The 15,012-nt window shown below is 38.7% G+C and overlaps 1 protein-coding gene across 1 annotated transcript in view; it reads left to right on the forward strand.

Annotated features, from left to right (window-relative positions):
* HOOK3 (hook microtubule tethering protein 3) overlaps positions 1-15,012 on the forward strand; it is a 66,170-nt gene that overhangs the window by 22,343 nt on the left and 28,815 nt on the right. Inside the window, exons 4-9 of the mRNA XM_063129120.1 lie at positions 4,262-4,312; positions 6,170-6,302; positions 7,473-7,540; positions 11,839-11,901; positions 13,852-13,935; positions 14,595-14,758. Of these exons, the coding sequence (XP_062985190.1) occupies positions 4,262-4,312; positions 6,170-6,302; positions 7,473-7,540; positions 11,839-11,901; positions 13,852-13,935; positions 14,595-14,758 (563 nt within the window). The remainder of the gene's footprint in view (positions 1-4,261; positions 4,313-6,169; positions 6,303-7,472; positions 7,541-11,838; positions 11,902-13,851; positions 13,936-14,594; positions 14,759-15,012) is intronic.

Here is a 15,012-nt window from a genome sequence, read left to right on the forward strand (position 1 = left end):
CATAAGGAAAGCTGAGCGAAGGAAGATAGATGCTTTTGAACTGTGGTGTTGGAGGAAAATTCTGAGAGTGCCGTGGACTGCAAAAAGATCAAATCAGTCCATACTCCAGGAAATAAAGCCAGACTGCTCACTTGAGGGAATGGTATTAAAGGCAAAACTGAAGTACTTTGGCCACATAATGAGAAGACAGGATCCCCTGGAGAAGTGGCTGATGCTAGGGAAAGTGGAAGGCAAAAGGAAGAGGGGCCGACCAAGGGCAAGATGGATGGATGATATTCTGGAGGTGACAGACTTGACCTTGGGGAAGCTAGGGGTGGCGACAGCCGACAGAAAGCTCTGGCGTGGGCTGGTCCATGAAGTCTCGAAGAGTTGGAAACGACTGAACGAATAAACAACAAAACAGAAGAAACACAGGTCTAGGATATTTCTGCTGCATTGATTAGCAGTGATAGATAACCTCTATTGTGGGTAACTGTTATTCAAGTACAGAATTATAACTTTTCTTCTTCCCTTTCTTTTAGGATCAAGTATTTCTGATTTGGCAATTCTCTGTTAGTGAAGTAGTGGGTTGAAGTCCAAGCAAATGGATTTCGGGAAGAGTTATTTTACTTCCCTGTATCAGCCAGAGTGTGAGTTAATAGCAGTAGACATGGGTGAATCATAGCTACCTATAAGTTTGAGCAGGGTGGGGGTTATTTTTACTTAGCATGTCTACACTATACTAGGGATCAACAACTGAAGGCCAAATCTGCTCCCCATGTACATACTCTGAAGTTGCCCCCAACTTGGCAACCTTGAGGGAAGATGATGTGTGGAGAAAGCTGTGGCTGTGGTGATGTGACTTGCTGGCAGTCTGCTCCATTGGGTGAGATGGCTCTGTCCCATCACCCTCCATCCCCTTTTCAAACTGCCCATAAAACTAGTTGCTGACAACCAGTCAACATTGGGCCCATTCAGAAGACACCTTAAACCATGACTTTAACCGCAGTGACTAAGGCCTTTTGCTTTATTCTCCATGGTTAAAGCCTTGGTTTAAGGTGTCTTCTGAACACGGCCCAGCTTTCTGGCTTAACCACCATGGTTAAAGCCTTGGTTTAAGGTGTCTTCTGAACAGGACCATAAAAGGCAAAAATACTGAATGATTGAACTAATCCTCTTTATGTTTATAGTACATTTTTTTGCAGAAGGCAAAGGCCAAAGTTCCTTTCCATTGGAGTCTTTTTCAGACTAACCTGCTGACTGGAGGTAAAATGGGAGCTTCTGTCTTGAGTCCCAGAATCCTCTTGGCTAGTTAAAATCAAACAATGAGAAGGAACTACTACACATTTGCATTCATTATTCCATATTTATTGATTTTAAAGTTTCAAAAGCTGTTGCTGAAATCTTTGCTTGGTGGTATTGTCATAGGGGAAGATAATATTATTATAAATTTCTGTTTTTGTTTTGTTTGCCTCTTTGTATAATCTGGCCTTGTGGTGATTCATGGTTGATCTACAGAGTTCTTGATGTTTCATGTTCACTGTCCTTGTAAGACATAATGAATATAAAAGCAACTTGAGAGAAAAATGGCACTGATAATGGAAATACATTTTTCTGTCCATCTCCAGATAAAAATGCCTAGCGCAAATAAATGCTTGTATTCTTATATGTCCAGGAGAAGATAAAATGTATCTTCCCACATTTGGGGGATAAAAAATGGGAAATTTAATAGGAAGATTAAAAAGAACCGTATTCATTTCAGTCCTCAAATAAGTTTAAATAAAAGCCATTGGGATCCATAGCCAAAATTTCTGTAACACTATCAGGATTCCTCTACTGTATTAACAACTACTTAGGAAGGAAAGGAACCTCTCGTGCAAGCACTGAGTCATTACTGACTCTTGGAGGGACACCAGCTTTCGTTGACGTTTTCCTGCCAGGCCTTATAGAGGGTTTGCCGTTGCCTTCCCGACCGTGATTACCTTTCCCCCAGCTAACTGGGTACTCATTTTACCGACCTCGGGAGGATGGAAGGCTGAGTCGACCCAAGCCGGCTGCCTGAACCAGCTTCCGCTGGGATCAAACTCAGGCCATGGGGAGAGTTTCAGCTGCAGAAACTGCTGCTTTACTGCTCTGCGCCACACGAGGCTCAAATGAACAACTACTTAACATGTGGGCAATGTCCTCATGAACGCTGAACAAAGGTTTTCACATGGCAAAGCATTCACAGCTTTCTAGAAATCAGATTTCTTGTCAGCTGGATACACTGTAGACTTATGGAAGCAATGTTGCCAATGGGCCACTCCAGGATGTCTGTCTTGGAATCTGCTCAGTGGGCTCTGTCAACAGCATTGATCCCCGGTCTCTGTGTTGTCTTACCTCTTGCAAGAAAGTGTTTGGTGATTTTTTTCTTTCTGGGGGAACAAAAATTAAGATGCTTTATTACAATCAAAACATTCTTAGGCTAAAAGTTTGAAGTGGCTGTGTTCAGACAACTCAATAGTCCACGGTGGAGTAATAATCAACTCGACTGTTGTTTATCTAGGGGGCTCCCCACAACACATTTGTTTATTGTTTATTTATTTACAGTATTTATACAGTATATGCCGCTCCCCATTCAAAATTTCAGAGTGGTGTACAAGATAAAATACAATAAAAACAGAATAAAACACCTTAAAATAGATCTTTAAAAGAAGCAAATTGAAAAGTGACCTGTGGCTGGTCATTAAGGAAGGGCTTCCTGGAACAATGATGTTTTCAGGAGGTGGTGAAAGGAATACAAAGTTGGCGCTTGCCTGATCTCCAGAGGCAGGGAATTCCATAGGAAGGGGGCCCACATGATAATAATCAAACATGGTGTGGATTAGGATCAGTATGGAGTTGACTATTAGTCCATGCTGAGTTGACTCACTCATCCCCCAGCTTCTCTCCCCCACTCAGTCCTCCCACTATTATTCTATCAGCCATTGTTGCCGAATATCTATCCTGCTGGCTGGACTACAGCATCAGCCACTGTTTTGACCGCTCTTGCCTTGCGACTTTGTGGATCACAAAATAACCAATGGCGGCTGAGGAAATAACCAGCCGTGCCCTCCACACAACATGATAACTAATGGTGGTTCAAATAGCCAACTCTGCCCAATGTTGGTTATTTGCGTTGGTTATTTTGGCCACACGACATGATAATCCACGGTGGGTTAAATAACCAGTTATCAATATTTAAACCACCATTGGTGATTGTGTTGTCTGAACCCAGTAGTGGATATTAACCTTCTCTCTTCCTGTTTGAATGCATTTGTTAAAAACCCCCAACAATGTTCAACTTCAAGCTCTATGCTTATTTGCACAGCATACCAAATATTCTATTATAATACTTACAAATGGTATTGAATTTCCTTTCATGGTTCCCAAATTATTGGATTTATTTTTTTAAGGAATTTGAGGGAAGAGCAGGCAAAAGTATTGGTTTATATTGGCTAATGAGAGCTAGTGTGGTGTAGTGGCTAAAGTATTGGACTGGGAGTTGGGAGATCCGTGTTCTAGTCCCCACTCAGCCATGGAAACCAATGGGTGACTTAGGGCCAGTCACACACTCTCAGCCCAACCCACCTCACAGGTTGTTGTTGTGAGGATAAAATGGAGAGGAGAAGGAAGATTATGTACACCACCTTGGGTTCCTTGGAAGAAAAAAGGCGGGATATAAATGCAATAAATAAATAGAAAATTTTAAAAGTAGAGGTGAAGGGGAATGGCATTTTGACATCTTTTCAAATTATAAAGACCACGAAATCAAATTACTTTTTCGGGATGCAACCTGAGACGGCTACTTTGGCTGAGTCAGAGGCTGCTTTTCAAGCTATGCCAATTTGGACAAGCAAGTACTGCCAAGAAAGGGATCAGAAACTTTGCTTGTGTGCACAGACTTCACAGTGTTGGGTCAATATAAAATTTTGAATTCTGGTTTGCAAAAAGAAATCGTCATTACATAAGATGGAGCACATGAGAGTATAGGTCCAACTCCCAAACCCATTGGTGTAAGTAGTTACTTGTCTGTTGATTTTCTCTATCTTCCCATGAATATAAGAGGAGAGAATCTGGAAATCAGTAAAGAATTTAATGACAGAAGCATGATTTTGTGATTTTAATGATTGGCTGCTTTCAGCAAAAAGGGCTTCTGGCTATAAATAGGAATTCTTTTAGATTTCAACTTGTGATTCTGCTTCTGTGTAACTTTCTACCACAGCTTGTGAATATATATATATATTTTCTTCCCTTCTAAAAGGTGAGCAATCTGAAGAAAATTTTAAAAGGAATTTTGGATTACAACCATGAGGTAAGGGCTTTTGCTTAGTTCTATAAACTGATGTCATCCATTTTATTCTATTTTATTATAGTTTGCTATATTCTATTTTCATTATTTTATTTGGGGAATATGGAAATAAGGATGATTAGGAATAAAAGCCCAGCTCTTTAATGCAACAAACTTATTTTTATTAAGTTTTTAGTTCTCATTTTGAAAATCTTGTCCTAAATTTGCAATATCTAGAAAAAGAATTGATATCCCCCCTGGTTTTTTCCTCTACTGTTCATAAACTCCTGAAAAGCTTTGTTGGCAGGTGTGCCTGTTTAAAACAAGACTGCTTCATCACATAGTTAATTTATCGAACCAAATTAGATGATAAACACTTTTGGCAGGTCTCTTTATATTAAATATATGTAGTAGTTTATTAATGCTTACTACTATATTAAATATATGGTGGTTTGATTTAGAATGACTATGTAAAATAACCCTAAAGACTGAGCTGTATTTTCTGTAGGATTGCTCCTTGTTTTAAATGGAGAAAGGCTAACTTTCTATCAGTGAAATAATTTCCTATCTCCCCAAAATAAATTTTGAGCATTAAAAATGATTTTGTTGACAGCTTTAGGGTATGAAAAAGCTCTAAACGTAATTCTGATTATTTTCATTAGAGGGCCTTTCTCTTTAAAAAAAATTCTTCCAGTTTGACAAAGAGAAACAATATGACGCTATAGTCAACATTTGATTAAATAGTCAACCGTTGACTATTGTGTTACCTGTTGAGCATTTTTGCCACAATTGGTTATTTCCTCGAAGTAACCAATACAAATAATCAACGCTGTGCAGAGTTGACTATCTGCACAACCATTGATTATTGTGTTGTGTGTCAGACTCAATTGATTATTTCACATGCCTACACAGTCGCAGGGCAAGAGTGGCAGAAACCCCTGCCATTCTCGCCCAGTGGGGCTCTATAGGCATGTGAAATAATCCCATCTCGGGAAGCACATGGGGTGCCAGCAGTCGTGCCATCTCTTCGTGGGGAGTCTCCAATCATGGGCCCCACATTTTGTGGGGGCCATGATTGATTGCGCTAAGTCTTTGAGTGCATGTTCAAGAATTGTCAATTTCATATAGACCAAATATCAGCAAACTGTTGTGCTTCATATTGTTAGTAGTGGAATTTTTATTTTGGAAGAAGATATCTTTTTGTGAGAATTCTTTTGCTATTTGCACAACTTTTTATGTTGTGTTTAAACTGCCATCTTGAATGCAATCTTAGTGGAAAGGTGGATATAAATGAATAATAATAAATGCTGTCCATTCAGATTTTATGTAGCAGGCTTTGACCACAATCACCTCTAGTTCATGTGTGCAACAACTAGTGGCACAAATGTGGCTATGCATATCAATAGAGACCCAGTCAGTCAGTTCAATGGACTTGAATGGACACTGCAGAATGGCTATGGATATACAACAATATTAGCATCAGCTGTGTGAGTAGAAGCCAGTTCTGTATGCAAACCTGGCTTGCTCGATTTGAGCTGCTTATAACTCATTTAATTTGAACTCATTAGCTGAGGGGTAAAACTAGATATCTGAAGGCCAAATATAGAGAGGACATGATTTGTAGCAGAGGGGTGTGTGAGAGAGAAGTTAACGGTACTCCCCAGTTGCTTCGGAAGTGGGTTGCAGACTAAATCAGCAGCCATTACTTATTCCCACCTTCTGTTTCTCAAGAACACCATTCCCTGCCATTGGTTTGTAGTTGTTTGGGGGTCTAGGTCTTGAAGGTCTAACTTGGAAACTTGCAAAGTGCTAGAGGTGTGCTCTCCCATACTTTTTGCAATGTCTGCAGTTTGGTATGAATACGTTTTGGTTTATGTGCAGATTTTGGGGCAGCAGATCAATGATTTTATCCTTCCTGATGTCAACTTGATTGGGGAGCACTCCGATGCTGCTGAGCTTGGAAGAATGCTTCAGCTTATTTTGGGCTGTGCTGTAAACTGCGAACAAAAACAAGGTCAGTTAAACTTTTAATTTAAAAGGATGTATCATTTGAACTAGACACACACGTAAATGACACAGACACAAGTAGGTCTTCTGACATTGTTTTTCAGGTGTCATTGGTTGAGTGAGTTGCTTAAGAAAACTGTTTATCTTAATTGTCCCCTGTGGGGGCAAGAAATGCTTAACAGTGATGGTACACTTCAGACTTCTATCTGAGATTAGGCTTTTGTTACTCTCTGAGACGTAGCATTGCCGTAAGGTAGCCTATCTCCTGCCTCCCAAAAAAGCCAGATCTCCTTAGGTTGCTGTGGCTGATACCATTGCCTTCCATTTCATCTCAGTCCCCCAAGTTCTGTGTTGGCAATTAACCAAAGTGAGCTTTTTTTCTTTTTTCTTTTTTAAAGGTGGATTTCTCACTTTGACTGTGTACTATATTTGTTTACCAGAGAACTGGAGAGGATATTGTAGAACCATTTATCTACAGTATAAAACTTTTCACTTTTTGCTTCTATCCATTCTCACTGGTGAAATTGGTTTTGCAATGTAGTGCTTCAGTCTGTACTCTTGAAAAACTGACGAGCACTGCAGCTATACCTAGGGATGCCGGGGGCGGGCGGGCGGGCGGGAGGGGACTGTTGCAGATCAGGAAGAATGTGTGGTGAGTTTTAGAGGTGTTTTATACAGTTTTTAATTTTGTGGGGGTGTTTAAAGGATGGGTGCTTATCTACATGAACATTCACATAGCCCTAAAAAATAAGAGTGGAATGTGTGCAAAGTTCTCTTCCTCTCAGCAGTGCTGACCAGTTCAAGAATGTTCTCCTACCTTCTAAATTTATGAATGAATTTGTTAGGTTTGCTTGCAAGATGCCTCCAGTTAGTCAGTTTCAACTCCCCCATGCCCCAGACATAAGATAAAATTAACAGCTTTTATGTTCTGTAGCAAAGGGAATTGCTCTATTGTATTTATGCATTTATCAAGCTGCCAGTACTGGATCAGGGTTAGTGTAGTTGTGACATGGGGAAGGCTCTTTACATAGCCTTTGCCTCATTAGCTGTTAAAAAGAAACATCTGCCTTTGCCATATGAAAATGACAGTTTTGATACTGTCCGAACGAAGGGGCTGTTTATCTTTTTTATTGTCATAAGTATTGAATGATTGCATGCCAAAATGGCTCTTTTACAGAGTATATCCAGACCATCATGATGATGGAGGAGTCTGTTCAACATGTTGTCATGACTGCCATTCAAGAGGTAAGGAATTGGGCGATGGTATATTGAAGATAGATAGCAGTCCATTACAACTGTATCTTTTAGCTCAACAGAAAGAAGCGTTTCACCGAAAAGGCATGGTATGTGACACTTTAAGAAATCAGAAATGTTGTCAATCTCTGATAGGCAAAATAAAATTTTGCAATGTAGGTTAAATGTTTACTCAAATGTTCCACTTTTCTTTAAATCTAGAAGATTTAAACTTCTGGATACTGATACTAGGCTCCCTTCTTGTCTTCCCTTCCCTGTAGTTCCCACAATACTTTAGAATTGTTCGTTTATTTAGCAATAGAGGATTCAATTATCGAAATTAATTTCCTTGAATGACTGGGGAAACTCACTAAGGCTGCAGTCCTGTACTCATCTGGGAGTGAGTCCCATTGAACTCAGTGGGGCATCTGAGTAGAGATGCGTATGATTATACTGTAAAGATCTTGAGATGCTAGTACTTATTTATTTATTTATTTATTACATTTCTATACCGCCCAATAGCCGGAGCTCTCTGGGCGGTTCACAGAAATAGCTTTTGTGGTTTTAAAAACAAAGTAGTTTTTGTTTTTAAATTGTAAGATAGTTTTCTGCTCAATTTTAATTGGATTTTAGTTGCTTGATAGCATACTAGTGAATAATGATTGATTAATAGTATGATACTGGCTTTGGTGTTTCAGTGGAAAAATCTTTGAGCCAAAGTTAAGGACTTTTGAGTCCCATTAATTTCATTGGGAAAGTTAAACATTTCCTTTACCACTGAGATTAATGGGACTGAAAGTGTTTAGCTTTGGCAGTCTCATTTCCCATATTTTTTAAAAATTAACAACTTAATGAATTCTGGAAAGCATGACCTGTAACTGATCCTGTTGAGAAAGAAGGAAATACTGTATTTCTTCGATTCTAAGACGCCATCGATTGTAAGACACACACTAATTTCAGTTCCACCAACAGAAAAAAAAGCTTTGATTCTAAGAAATAATAAATACACCTGTGATTCTAAGATGCACCCCGTTTTTAGAGATGTTTATATGGGAAAAAAGTGTGTCTTAGAATCGAAGAAATACAGTACTAAAGTGGGGGAATAATCACAGCTCACTGATTTGGTGTTAAGACGTTTGATTGTACAATGTAAACCGATCCAGCTGAGAAGGATGTTAATGCTTTAATGTCAAGCCTTATAGAGTGGTGTTTATTTGAATTTAATTGCTTCAAAATGGTCTTTCAGTTTGAGTTTAGAAGTGAGTTGAAAAAGAACTTCATCTTTCAGTCAACTGCAGCATATTGGGAGGTTCTGTGTTTGGGTAGAAACTGGTTTCATGACTGGCTGGTTAACGCTGGACAGGTTTTCTGAGAGGGAGAGATAATTTGTTAAAAATTTACTGGCCTTAAAAGCACATTATTCCATAAATTATTTAGATTCTTAGCAAAATAATCTTCAGAGCCTTGATCTGCATGCGTAGTCAACCTTAGAAGACTCCCATATGATGCACAGAGATAAAAGCAAGGACTGTCAATTGGCCTCATTCTTCAGAGCAGTTGAGGCATTGTTTTTCTACAATTGGGGGAAGGTGGAAAAGTAGAGAATATAAGAACAGAAGAACACTTAATACACTTCTATATTATCTAGCAATGTCCTCCCCAATCCTTCTATAACGTCTACTCAAATGTTAGGTCCATTCAGTAAAAGTCCTTTCTGAATGGAAGTTGAAATCCTCCTGTACAAGTTTACTGCTTTTGATGATGCAGGCTGGAGAATTAGTTGTAGCCTTCTTTGTCTCTGTGGATTGCCCCAGTATCAGTTACTCTTCCTGTGCGGGAGGATTTAATTCCTGATTTCCTTTCCTGATTTTTTTTCTTTTGCTATTTTCCATTAAAAATTAAAATAATTCATGGCAGGAAACCAGTAACTTAATAAAAGTGAAACATAAATTTAAAATCATGAGAGGAAATTGGTAATTAAAGCCCCATTCTAATGGGAGTAGAAACTGACATTGGGATAATTCAGAGGGGCTAATCATCATTAATCTCCTAGCCCAAAACAATAGGAAGCAATACAATGGACCTGTTCACATGTTCCAGCAGCAGATTGTGAGATAATTAACATATGATTTGCCATGGCACATACTAAGCATATTCCATGAACATTTTGAATATTCAACTTTCAGGCCAATCGGGAATCGCTATGTGAGATTTGAACTCCGACACGATAGGTTAATTGTGGGTTAAACAACCACAGTTAACCTAACCACTCATTGTAGGTTAACTGTGAGTTGTTTAATCCATGATTAACCTATAGTGTCTGGTTCCAGACATCACATAGCGACTCCTAATCAGAAGTTGAATATTCAAAATTGCTGTGTAACGCGCCCATTATGCACTGCGGCAAATTGTGGGTTACATGTGAACCAGGTCAATAGGTTGAACTTACATAGGAAGCATACTGTTTAAAGGTATAGGAACCCTTTAGAGCTTTAATAGTTCTTTCCCTGTATATACTGGACAGTGCGGTGCTACAGTTGCACTTTATCACATCACCACATTCAGGTCCAAAAAAGCATAGTAATATAGAATTAGAGTAAGAAGGTACCTCAAAGATCATCTCCTCCAACCACCAATGCAGGAAATCCATTATTACTGATGAGTCGCCATTCTATGGAAGGGTTATTCAGAATCACACTGGAATGCAGTGACCTGACAATGATCTCATGTGGATACTCCATAAAATCTTAATGGAGAAAGGATGGCAATTCTAGAGAAAAAGTATAGGTGGAAGCACTCTAGGTATTGTGACGCTAAATCAACTTGCCATTGAAGAGAGCATTGTCTGGTAATAACTCAGTAGCTTCACTGACTCTTTGGCTTTTGTCCAGTATGAGGGCAAAGCATATAACAAGTGAGCGAAAACCAGTGTCTTTCTTCATCAGTGCTGTTGGGACAATTATGGGGATAGAAGGCTGGTATGGGATAGTAAGGTTATGTCTCAACATTTTGCTTTTAAAGTAGTTGTCAAGTTGTAGTCAAGTTTATCATCCTCTGGATGAAATGCCCTAGTTTTTATGGGAAAGGAAGGGAGCAGCCCCAGTTCTAGATTTCAACACAGTAAACTGAAAAGCCTATTTATTAAAACACAGGTCTTAAAATATTGCAAGTGTGAAATTACCATTGCCTGTGATGAAAGGTTTGATACTTATCCTGAATCTCTTCCGGAAACTCATCAGGCATAACATATTTTCTGAATTGCATCAATAAATAGCATACAACAAATAACAAACAAATAACAAGAGGATCACAGAGGAATCTCTTATTCAAAATTGTTTGTATGACTAAAATGTTGCTCAGTTGCAAAGCATTTTGTGTCAGGTAATCTCAGTAGCAGTATTGCATATGGCTAAAAAAATGTGCAAATATACAATATTCCTCAAAGAAATATATTTCCATGTCATTGGCACACTGCATTCTTGCAGCGGTCTCCACTTAATTTAAGATATCCATTTTCCAATTACGTTGGTCAAAATGAAGGCTTAAAGGTGTCTTCATATGTTACAGACCTGATAACAGAAACTTAGGTTGTTTCTGCATTCATACAACCTGGAGAACCAGTCCAGATCCCATCCCATGAACTGGCACTGTTGACATGTGAACTGTTTCATCATTTCATGCTTCCTGGACTCTTCCCTTCATTATTGGAGATAGGTCCTTTTTTATGTGTATGCTATTACATCTGTGCACAATTTGTGTCTGGTAGTGGAATAGTTGGCAGTCCAACTATTCTACCATCTTGGAAATGGTCTAAGCTATGATTCTGGCACTCAAGGTCATCCTTGCCTTGCATCAGCAGACAGCATAAAATCTGGAATATAAATAAGTGCACACAGTTGCAGGTCTAATTATAAAATCTCAGCACCGATAATTAAAACCAAACCAAACCATGAATGTTCTATTCTGGAAGTGGGAAATGTGTCTCTGGAAAATATACAAAAATAGTTTGGGAAAGGTGACATAAAATGTAGGAAGCATATTGGTGTAGAGTCTACATTGTATGCAAAACTGAAAAGTTCTTTTATCATAAATAAAGAGGTGTCATCGTTACCTTGAGAAAATGATTTAAAAGTGTACTTGTGGAATCAACTAGTAAAATTAACTTACTTTCTTGACTGTTTACCTTTGAAGTTTGTTTGTTTGTTCATATAGGCATGTCCAAAGCTTCCTTATATTTTAGACTGCCCTGTTTCTTAAACGAATACAAATAAATCTTTTGCTTTTTCTAATCCAGTGTAATCTAATTGCAGTTGATGAGTAAAGAATCTCCAGTCTCTGCTGGAAATGATGCTTACGTTGATCTTGACCGTCAGGTATCTAACACCAGATGTTTTGTTTTTCCTTTCATTAGTGGAGCTCACTGTGCAATTTTCTTGGCATATTTTAAATGAGCTACAGTTTGGTTTTGGTTTTGCCTCTCCTAGTTTGTATGTGTAGGAATCTATTGAGAAACTTCAAAGTAAGCAGCAAACAAATTTGAGTGCAATTGCAACATTTTATTAACTCACTACCTGCTGGTAAACTCTTATGGGGTTCAGAAGTTATGCCGTTAAAGAGTTAACATCAATAAAACACCATACATTATATTTTGGGAAAACCTTGCCAAAATGCTGCACAAGGATTGCTGTGTAGCATTTTTGATTTTTTGTCTTTTTATATCAGATTTCTGAACTTGTGACCAAAGTGAAATCTCTTTTCTGCAGCGCGTTCTCCTTCCCCAATATTAATTTGTAAGACCCAATAAAAGATAAATGTGGAGGGGCAGCTGCTATAAAACTGACATGAAGTTAAAAAAGCAATACTTTTTGATACTCACCAAACCAAATTGTTGATTTCAGCTGTAGTGCTTTTTCCCTTCTCTCTGCCGAAAACATAACACTCCTTCTTAAGGTAGCAAGCAAGTGCTTCAAGTATATATCTGATAAAATGTGTATAAACATAGCTCTGCTTGTTTTAAAGAAATGCAAGTTCTGTTGCTTAATAAATATGTTTACACAGAACTAAATGTGGCAGCCTGACAATACGTATTTAGGCTAGTTCTTTTTTGTTAATATTTCTGTGCTTTAATTATCTCAAGGTCATAGATATGACATCACAGTTTATTCTAAAAGTAATTGAGCATTTGTACCAAGATAGTGTTTGCCTTATTTCACTCAGTGAAATAAATAAGCAGGAAGAGCTTAATGTAGAAAAATATTTGAAATTGCCCTGAACTTTTGTGTGTGTAATGTTTATAATTTGCTTAATATGAGAGAAATATTTCCAGCATTGGACAGAACATCTGTCAGTATTCACTCTGACTCCTGTTACCTGTTCTCAAGCTGTTCTTGCTAATATCAGAGAAAGATTGTAAAGGAGGGTGGGTCCATCATAATTATAATGAATGCTTGATGCAGGGTGTTCCTTGATAACAAACAGGTAAACATTGAGACCATTCTCTACTGGCTTGCGGAAGAACTGGTAGCTTCGTATGAACAACATGCTTTGTAGGCAGAAGGTCCCAGGTTCAATCCTTGGTGTCTTCAGTTTAAAAAGGACTGGGTACCAGGTGATGGGAAAGACCTCTACCTGAGACTCCGGGGACTAGTTGAAATAGTACTTGGCCAGATGGACAAATAGTCTGGCTGGGAATAAGGCCGTCATTTATGTTCCCAAAGAAGCGAGCCCAGTGTTTCCCTAGTAGGAATAGAATCAGGGACCTATGCAGGTTTTACCTTTGTCTATTCCTTGTGTTTCATTTCCCAGTCTTTTGTGCTATATGCAAAAAGAGTCAAAATAGACACAATTCATTCCCTGCATCTATAAAGAAAAGTGGTTTAATTTTTTTTTAAAAAAATGTTGTGCATAATATTCTTTCTGGCATGTAGAGGCTGCATGGCCCAATACGTAAAATATATTTATTTCTTGTTTATGTTTAATGCTTGTGGTTGAACCATGTCAGTAGTTGTCTTTTAAAAAACCAATGTAATTTGTTAGATTTATGCACTCTGATTTAAAGAGGTCATTTGTGTATGAATAAGGGGACCATGTGCATCTGGTGGATTCATACATTTCTCTTCAGCACTTCCCAACCCCTAAGAGACAAAGTATTTTGCTTTTCTGGGACTGGGAGATTTCGCAGGTAAATGGACAGAGTAAACTGTGACTGGCTGCACAGTTCTTTTAAGTGTGCATGAATGACATTTTGGAATCACAGCCCTAGAAAAATATATTTCGTCATACTGTTTTAGTAAATAAAAATATATTGTGTTTAAAAAACGCAGTTGAAGAAAACAACAGAGGAATTAAACGAAGCCTTAGCAACCAAAGAAGAAATTGCTCAGAGATGCCATGAACTGGATATGCAGGTAAGTGGACTGTTGCACAATATGCTTTTAAAATAGTATTTGCAGTTCAGCATTCTTTATCTCAGACTATAGACCATAAATGTATTGGAGAACACATCAAAGAGATTGCTCTCAATAGTGTGGCTTGGTTCAGGCAGACACAAGCTTGTGCATTGCATCTCTGCACTCCCCTTAAGAACATAAGAAGAGCCATATTGGATCAGAACAAGGGTCCATCTAGTCTAGCATTCTGTTCACACAGTGACCAACGAGCTGTTGACAGGAAAACCACAAGCAGTACATGAATGCAACAGCACCTCCTGCCTTGCACACTCCCTGATAGCCCCTTTTTTTTTTAGCAAACGCCTTTTTCTGGAGGGAAAAGGTGAGAAATTAATAAAATGTGACTTCACATCTGCATCTGGCTTTCTTTTAATAGCAGCTTCAGAGCACTATTAAATTTGTGTGTCTGTGTATATATGCACACACACACACACATGTATGCACACGCATGCATACACCTGTTGTTTGCCCTGGGTGGGAAGCTGGTACTGACAAAAATATATTTTAATGTAACTTGAACCATTAAACTAGTTCCCTTTAGCCTTCTTCGTTGTCCCAAAACACTTTGTTACTTTCTTAGCCATACATTGTTTGCCACTCTTGCATTTGGGTGACAGGTTGCTGCGCTGCAAGAGGAGAAAAGTAGTTTGCTTGTAGAGAACCAGGTCTTGATGGAACGCTTGAATCAGTCTGATTCCATAGAAGATCCCAACAGCCCAGCAGGACGTAGACATCTGCAGCTACAGACACAACTGGAACAGCTCCAAGAGGAAACATTCAGGTAAGTGTTTCATAACAGTAAAATATTGAACTTAGTGGCTGCTATGTGTTGGAAACCTGTTCCTAATTCATATTTTGTTCTTGTTTGCCATTAGAATGAATTAGAACCAATTATATCAACTAATTATTTGTGTGTGGTGGTGGTGGGGTCAGTCCTATCTGCATTCCCAGCTGATGGGCATCCTATGCTGGCCAGGAGGAGCGTGGAGGTGAGAGTCACCTCCGTGCTTCTCTCACCCTGCAGTTTTGCTAGAC

Source organism: Elgaria multicarinata, chromosome 6 (genome assembly GCF_023053635.1).
Source record: "Elgaria multicarinata webbii isolate HBS135686 ecotype San Diego chromosome 6, rElgMul1.1.pri, whole genome shotgun sequence".
Lineage (NCBI taxonomy): Eukaryota > Metazoa > Chordata > Lepidosauria > Squamata > Anguidae > Elgaria > Elgaria multicarinata.